This window comes from Hirundo rustica, chromosome 39 (genome assembly GCF_015227805.2).
Source record: "Hirundo rustica isolate bHirRus1 chromosome 39, bHirRus1.pri.v3, whole genome shotgun sequence".
Lineage (NCBI taxonomy): Eukaryota > Metazoa > Chordata > Aves > Passeriformes > Hirundinidae > Hirundo > Hirundo rustica.
The window spans coordinates 50,842-58,696 of NC_080709.1; the positions used below are offsets into that span (position 1 = coordinate 50,842).

Consider the following 7,855-nt stretch of genomic DNA (forward strand, 5'->3'; position numbering starts at 1 on the left):
GACCCTCGGGACCCCCCAGCACCGTCCCGGGGCGGAGCCGTCCCCGTGCGGGGCCGCCCGGTACCGGAGCCACGGGAGCTCCCCCCGGAGGGGTCCCGGGACCGGGGCAAAGCGACCCCCACCCACATCCCGCAGCACCGGGAGTCACCGGCACCGGCCCGAGGAGCTCCGGGGCTCCCGGTACTGAGCGGTGCCGGTACCGGCGGTGTCCCGGTGGCGGGTGGGGACACACCGGGGGTGGGCGGGGCCCCGGTAGCGGGGCGCGGGGACCACCGGGAGGGGGGCCCGGGGGGTCCCGGTCCCTTTCGGCGGCGGGACCGGCACCGGAAGCTGATGTCAGCGGCGGGAACCGGCGCTGAGTCACGGCGGGACCGCGGGGACCGGAGCGGGGGGCGGTTCCCACGGCCCGGGGATCGCCCGTTCATTCATTCGCGCTGGCCCCGCCCCCTCCGGTGTCCCCGTCCGGTGCCCCCCGGTGGCAGCAGCTCCGGCGTGTACCGGGGGTCTCGTTCCGGTGTCCCGGGGGTCCCGGGGGTCCCCGTCCCATTCCCGGGACCCCCGGTCGGGCTCTCGGGGTGTTCTCAGCCCCGTTCCCGGTGTCCCGAGATCCCGACGATCCCGTTCCCACTGTCCGGTGTACCGGAGGTTCCTGTCCCGTTCCCGGGACCGCCGGCCGGGCTCTCGGGGGCATCCCCGCCCCGGTCCCGGTGTCCCGGTGCCCCGGGATCCTTGTCCCCTTGCCGGTGTACCGGCAGTCACTGTCCCGGTCCCGGGGGTCCCGCCGGGCTCTCCGGGGGGTTCCCGGCCGCGTCCCCGGGGTCCCGGGAGACTCGGGGGTCCCTGTCCCGTTCCCGGGGGTCCCGGCCGGGCTCTCGGGGGCTTCTCGGACCCGGTCCCGGGGTTCCCATTGCCGTTCCCGGGGTCCCGGGGTTCCCAGTCCCGTTCCCGGGGGTCTCGGAGGTCCCGGTCCCGGGGGTCCCGGCCGGGTTCTCGGGGGGTTCCCGGCCCCGTTCCCGGGGTCTCGGGGGTCTCGAGGGTCCCGGTCCCGGTCCCAGGACCCCCGCCCGCGCTCTCGGGGGGTTCCCGGCCCGTTCCCGGGGTCCCGGGGGTCTCGAGGGTCCCGGTCCCGGTCCCAGGACCCCCGCCCGGGCTCTCGGGGGTTCCCGGCCCGTTCTCGGGTCCCGGGGGTCTCGAGGGTCCCGGTCCCGGTCCCAGGACCCCCGCCCGGGCTCTCGGGGGGTTCCCGGCCCGTTCCCGGGGTCCCGGGCCCGTCCCGGTAAACACTGCGCGGGTCTCCCCGGTTACGGGCGTTCCCCGCCGGTGACGTCACCACGTCCGGCGTCCCGTGTTTACGGTCGCGCGGCAACGGCCGGTAACCGCGGCAACGGGGGCGGGGCCGGGGGCGGGGCCCGCGGGAGAGGGGCGGGGCGGGAACAGAGCGGCGTTCCCGCGCTTTTGGCGGGACCGGGGGGACACTGGGGACAATGGGGGGACATTGGGGGACAATGGGGGACACTGAGAGACACTGGGGGACATTGGGGGACAATGGGGAACACTGAGAGACACTGGGGACAATGGGGACACTGGGGGACATTGGGGACACTGAGGGACACTGAGAGACACTGGGGACAATGGGGGACATTGAGGGACACTGGGGACACGGGGGGACACTGGGGACAATGGGGGGACATTGAGGGACATTGACGGACATGGGGTACACTGGGGGACATGAGGGGACACTGGGGGACATTGGGGGACACTGAGGACAATGGGGACACGAGGGGACATTGTAAACATTGGGGACATTGAGGGACATGGGGGACACGGCGAATGTCAGACACATGTTTAGGGGTTCCCGCGGCCCCCCAGGACACCCTGTCCCCCCCGTGTCCCCCCCCCCGTGTCCCCTCCTGTCCCTCCCTGTGTCCCCTCCTGTCACCCCCCGTGTCCCCCCGTGTCCCCTCGCTGTCACACGCCATTGTCACAACAGTTTTTATTAAAGTGTGACCCCCGCCCCGCGTGGGGGGGGGTGAAGGACATGAAGTGGGGGGGAGGGATTTTGGGGACACCCCCCCCCCCCCCCCCGCTGTCACCTCGGGGTGGCGTCGGGGACAGCTGGGGACAGCTGGGGACAGGGGTGTCACTGCGGCTTCACTTTGGCACTTGGGAGCTTGGCCAGGACCCTGCGGGGACATCGAGGGGTCGGGGGGGGGACACGGGGACACCCCCGGGACCCCCCCTGGGCTGGGGGACACAGGGGACACGGGGACACGGGGGACACGGGGGACACAGGGACACAGGGGACACAGGGGACACCCCCGGGACCCCGCCCGGGCTGGGGGACACGGGGGACACGGGGACACAGGGGACACGGGGACACAGGGACACTCACCTGGCTCGCAGGTGGCTCAGGTGGCTCCTCACCAGACTCAGGTGCTGCTCGATCTGGGCCTGGGGACAGCGTGGGGACAGCGGGGGGACATTGGGGACATCGGGGGGGACATTGGGGGGGGCAGTTGGGGACATTGCGGCACAATTGGGGACATTGGGGGGACATTGGGGCACAATTGGGGACATTGGGGCGCAGCTGGGGACATTGGAGGAACAGTTGGGGACATTGGGGCACAATTGGGGACATTGTGGGGGCAGCTGGGGACATTGGAGGGGAAATTGGGGACACTGGGGGACAACTGGGGACAAAGTGGGCGGGGCCGAGGGACGCACACGACCCCCGGTGTCCCCGTGTCCCCGTGTCCCCGTGTCCCGTACCTGGTGGCGCCGGTAGAGCACGGGGAAGGTGAAGGCGCAGACGACACCTGGCCGGGGAGCGCCATTGTCACCTGCGGTCCCCAGGCTGTCCCCAAACTGTCCCCGTGTCCCCGTCCTGTGTCCCTGGGCCCCCTCCTTTGTCCCTGTCCCCATCCCCGTGTCCTGTGTCCCCATCCCAGTGTCCCCGTGTCCCCCCCAATGTCCCCTGTGTCCCCCCCTGTTCCCCCCATGTCCCCAGCTGCCCCCGCAGTGTCCCCAGCTGTCCCCACAACGTCCCCAGCTGCCACCCCCATGTCCCCAGTTGTGCCCCAATGTCCCCAGCTGCCTCCCCCGGTGTCCCCATGTCCCCCCATGTCCCCCTGAGTCCCCAATGTCCCCGTGTCCCCCCATGTCCCCCCCAATGTCCCCGTGTCCCCCCAATGTCCCCGTGTCCCCCCGTGTCCCCCCATGTCCCCGTGTCCCCCCATGTCCCCCAATGTCCCCGTGTCCCCCAATGTCCCCGTGTCCCCCCAATGTCCCCATGCCCTCCCAATGTCCCCGTGTCCCCATGTCCCCCCCAATGTCCCCGTGTCCCCCCAATGTCCCCGTGTCCCCCCCATGTCCCCATGTCCCCCCATGTCCCCGTGTCCCCTCAATGTCCCCGTGTCCCCTGTCCGTACCCGCTGCCAGCAGCGTCAGCCCGTTGCACACGGCCCCCACGTAGGTCAGCAGGTAGAACAGGAAGGCGAACTGGGGACAGCGCGGTGGCACCGCCACCGGCAGTGTCACTGTCACCAGCACTGCCACCGCCACCCCCCCTGCCACCCACACCCCCGTGCCCCCATGTGTCCCCAATGTCCCTCACACTCCCCGTGTCCCTCATGTCCCCACTGTCCCCGTGTCCCCAAGGCCCTCAATGTCCCCCCCCACACCCCCTTGTGTCCCGTGTCCCCCAGCCCGTGTCCCCCCTCTCGCTGTCCCCCTGTCCCTGTCCCCCTGTCCCTCTCACTGTCCCCCCGTCACTCTCCTAGTCCCCCTGTCCCCCTGTCCCTATCCCCATCCCCCTGTCACTGTCCCCTTGTCACTGTCCCTGTCCCCCGGTCACTGTCCCTGTCCCCCTGTCCTTCTGTCCCTGTCCCCTGTCACTCTCACTGTCCCCATCCCCCTGTCACTGTCCCTTGTCCCCCTGTCTCTGTCCCTATCCCCGTCCCTATCCCCCTGTCCCTGTCCCCCTGTCCCTGTCCCCATGTCACTCTCCCTGTCCCTGTGCCCATCCCTGTCCCCTGTCCCCATCCTCCTGTCTCCATCCCTGTCCCCCTGTCCCTGTCACTCTCCCTGTCCCCTGTCCCTGTCCCCCTGTCACTCTCCCTGTCCCTGTCCCCCTGTCCCTGTCACTCTCCCTGTCCCCGTACCCTGTCTCCATCCCTGTCCCCCTGTCCCTGTCCCCCTGTCACTCTCCCTGTCCCCCTGTCCCTGTCCCCATTGCCATCCCCCTGTCCCTGTCCCTGTCCCCTGTCCCCGTCCCCCCGTCCGTGTCACCTTGAGCGACTCGGGGACGCTGTGCACCAGGAAGAGGCGCGTCAGGGTGCGCGTGGCTGTCACCCCGCGTGTCGCGCCAGGAGCCGCGCCCAGCGCTGCTGCTGCTCCGGGCTCAGCGCCGCCACCTCCGCCCTGGGCACGGGGACGGTGAGAGGGACAGGGGACAGGGACAGGGGACAGGGACAGGGGACAGAGACAGGGACAGGGACAGGGGACACCGAGAGGGACAGGGGACACCGAGAGGGACAGGGGACAGGGACAGGGACACCGAGAGGGAGAGGGGACAGGGGACAGGGACAGGGGACACCGAGAGGGACAGGGACAGGGACAGGGACAGGGGACAGTGAGAGGGACACAGACAGGGGGACAGGGGACAGTGAGAGGGACAGGGGACAGAGGCACAGGGACAGGGGACACTGACAGGGACAAAGGACAGTGAGAGGGACAGGGGACAGGGACAGGGGACAGCTCAGGGGGACAGCAGTGGGGACAGGGACAGCGTCAGGGGGACAGTGACAGCTCAGAGGGACGGGGATGGGGACAGGGACTGGGACAGGGACAGCGTGAGGGGGCACAAGGGGCAGGAACCACGGGAACACCCCCGGGATGGGGACAGGGCCACCAGGGCCACCCGGGGGTGGCAGGGAGGGCACAGGGAGGGGACAGGGAGGGGACAGGGAGGGCACGGGGCCGTCCCCGGCGTCACTCACCGCGCCGGGGGCTGCGGGGCGGCCGTGCCCAGCGCCCTGAGGGCGGCCTGGCGCAGGCGCAGGGGGACGGTGACGGCCAGCACGGCCAGCGCGCCGTAGGCGGCCACCGAGACGGCGCTGAAGCGGGACAGGGAGCCCAGGGCCACCAGGGCCAGCAGCAGGGCCAGCGCCGAGCGCTCGGGGACGCGCCAGTACAGCAGCGCCCACACTGGGGACAGGGGGAGCGCGGTGGCACGGCGGGGACGGGGACGGGGTCCCCACGGTGCCACCCGCGGCTCCCCAGTGCTCCCAGTGCCACCGAGTGATCCCAGTGCCACCCAGTGATCCCCAGTGATCCCAGTGCTCCCCAGTGCCACCCAGTGACTCCCAGGGATCCCAGTGACCCCCAGTGCTCCCAGTGCTCCCAGTGATCCCCAGTGATCCCAGTGATCCCAGTGCCACCCAGTGATCCCAGTGATCCCAGTGACCCCCAGTGCTCCCAGTGCTCCCAGTGATCCCCAGTGATCCCAGTGACCCCCAGTGCCACCCAGTGCCACCCAGTGCTCCCAGTGACCCCCAGTGCCACCCAGTGATCCCAGTGCTCCCCAGTGCCACCCAGTGATCCCAGTGCCACCCAGTGCTCCCAGTGCTCCCAGTGCCTCCCAGTGCCCCCCAGTGCCACCCACGGCTCCCCAGTGCTCCCGGTGCCACCCAGTGACCCCAGTGATCCCAGTGCCACCCAGTGACCCCAGTGCTCCCAGTGCCACCCAGTGATCCCAGTTCCTCCCAGTGCCACCCAGTGACTCCCAGGGATCCCAGTGATCCCAGTGCTCCTTCAGTGTCCTCCCAGTGATCCCAGTGATCCCAGTGCTCCCAGTGCCACCCAGTGCTCCCCAGTGATCCCAGTGCCACCCAGTGACTCCCAGTGCCACCCAGTGCCCCTTCAGTGTCCCCCCCAGTGTTCCCCAGTTCCTCCCAGTGCCCTTTCGAAGTCCCCCCCAGTTCCTTACCGGAGCCCCCCAGTCCCTCCCAGTCCCTCCCAGTGCCTCCCAGTGCTCCCCCAGTCCCTCCCAGTGCCCCCCCAGCGCCCCCCAGTTTCTCCCAGCGCCCCCCAGTTTCTCCCAGTGCCCCCCAGTTTCCCCCAGCGCTTCCCAGTTTCTCCCAGCGCCCCCCAGTTTCTCCCAGTGCCCCCCAGTTTCTCCCAGCGCCCCCCAGTTTCCCCCAGTGCCCTTCCCGGCGCTCCCAGTGCCCCCCCCGTGCAGCACCTGGTCCCTCCATGGCTCCCGCGGGTGCTGCCGGGTTTTTTTTTGGGGGGGTCACCCCCTATTTTTAGCCGCCAATGGCGGCGGGGGCCGCGGGACCCTCCCCGAAATTGGACCCCGGGGCGTGCCCCCAACCCCGCCGGCCCCGCCCCCGCGCGCCGATTGGCCGCTCACCCTGTCCGTCAGCGCCCGCCGCGCTCTCTGATTGGTCCGCGGGCGGCGGGGGCGGGGCCGGGAGCTGAGGGGGCTCCGGAGGGGGCGGGCGAGGGGCGCCCCCTGGCGGCGGGGGTGGGAGGGGCGCGGGGGCTGCTGGGAGGGGAAAAAACGGGGTCGGGGGGGGTCAGAGGGGGTCTGGAGACCCTCACTCATGTACCAGACCCCACCTTGGGGATCCCCAAATGCCCCCAGAGACCCCCAAACCCCCAAGGACCCCCAAATATACCCCAGGGACCCCCAAACCCTCAGAGACCCCCAAATCCCCAGGGGCCCCCAAATATACCCCAGGGACTCCCAACCCCCCCCCAGGGACCCCCAAATCTCCCCCAGAGACCCCCAAACACCCAGGGACCCCCAAATCCCCCCAGGGACCCCCAAATCTACCCCAGGGACCCCCCAAATCTATCCCGGGACCCCCCAAATCCCCCCCAGGCACCCCCAAATTCACCCAAGGACGACCCCGGACCCCCAAACCCCCCTCCCAGAGCGCCCCCCCCCCCCCAAATCCTCACCCAACCTCCCGGGGGTCTCCCCCCTCTCGGGCCCCCCCGAGTCCGGCCGAGCCCCCTCGGGGGGTGCCGGGGGCTCCCCGGGACGTTTCTGGGGGGCTCTGGCGGCCGCTCGGGGGTCCGGCCCCCGCGGGGGTCCCCCCGAGGCAGGGCGGGGGGCGCGGCCCCGGCGGGGGTCGCGGCGGGGGTCGCGGGGGCCGCTCCCGGCGCGGAAGGCGATGTAGGAGAAGGTCAGCTCGCGGTGGGGGGCGCGGGGGGGTCCCCGGGGGTCCCCCCACGCCGCCGCCCCGGCCTCGTCCTCATCTTCATCCTCATCCTCATCCTCCTCATCCTCGGGGGGCTCCGGCGCCGGCAGCTCCGGGAAATCCGAGAGCTCGTTGCTGCCTGAGGGGGGGGGGGATTTGGGGTTCAGGGGGGGTCGGGGGGGGTTCAGAAAGGTTTTGGGGGTTCGGGAGGGGTTTTGGGGTTCCGGGGAGGTTTTGGGGTTCGAGGGTTTTTTGGGGTTCTGGGGGGATTTTGGGGTTCCGGGGGGATTTTTGGGGGTTCAGGAGGAGGTTCCGTGGGGTTTGGGGTTCGAGGGGTTTTTGGGGTTCAGGAGGGGTTTTGGGGTTCAGGGACTTTTGGGGTTCAGGGGTTCCGGAGGGGTTTTGGGGTTCCAGGGGGATTTTGGGGTTCAGGAGGAGTTGGGGTTCCGGGGGAATTTTGGGGGTTCCGGGGGATTTTTGGGGTTCCGGGGGATTTTTGGGGTTCCGGGGGATGTTTGGGGGTCCCCGCTCACCCTCGGTGGAGTCCGGCGTGGTGGAGGCCGTGGACGGAGCCTCTTCTGGAGAGGGGGGGGGAGCACGGGGGGGCGCGGGACCCCCGGACTCGATTTTCCCGCAATTCCCGGGAC

At 70.6% G+C, this 7,855-nt stretch overlaps 1 protein-coding gene across 1 annotated transcript; it reads right to left on the bottom strand.

Annotated features, from left to right (window-relative positions):
- Positions 1 to 2,057: 2,057 nt before the first annotated feature.
- Positions 2,058 to 5,012, bottom strand: LOC131378703 (reticulon-1-A-like; the record flags this gene model as incomplete). Its single annotated transcript, XM_058423584.1, has 6 exons — positions 2,058 to 2,183; positions 2,393 to 2,451; positions 2,770 to 2,816; positions 3,429 to 3,498; positions 4,288 to 4,419; positions 4,998 to 5,012. Coding segments are annotated over 6 exons (366 nt in total), but the record flags the coding sequence as incomplete, so codon positions are not given.
- Positions 5,013 to 7,855: the final 2,843 nt, after the last annotated feature.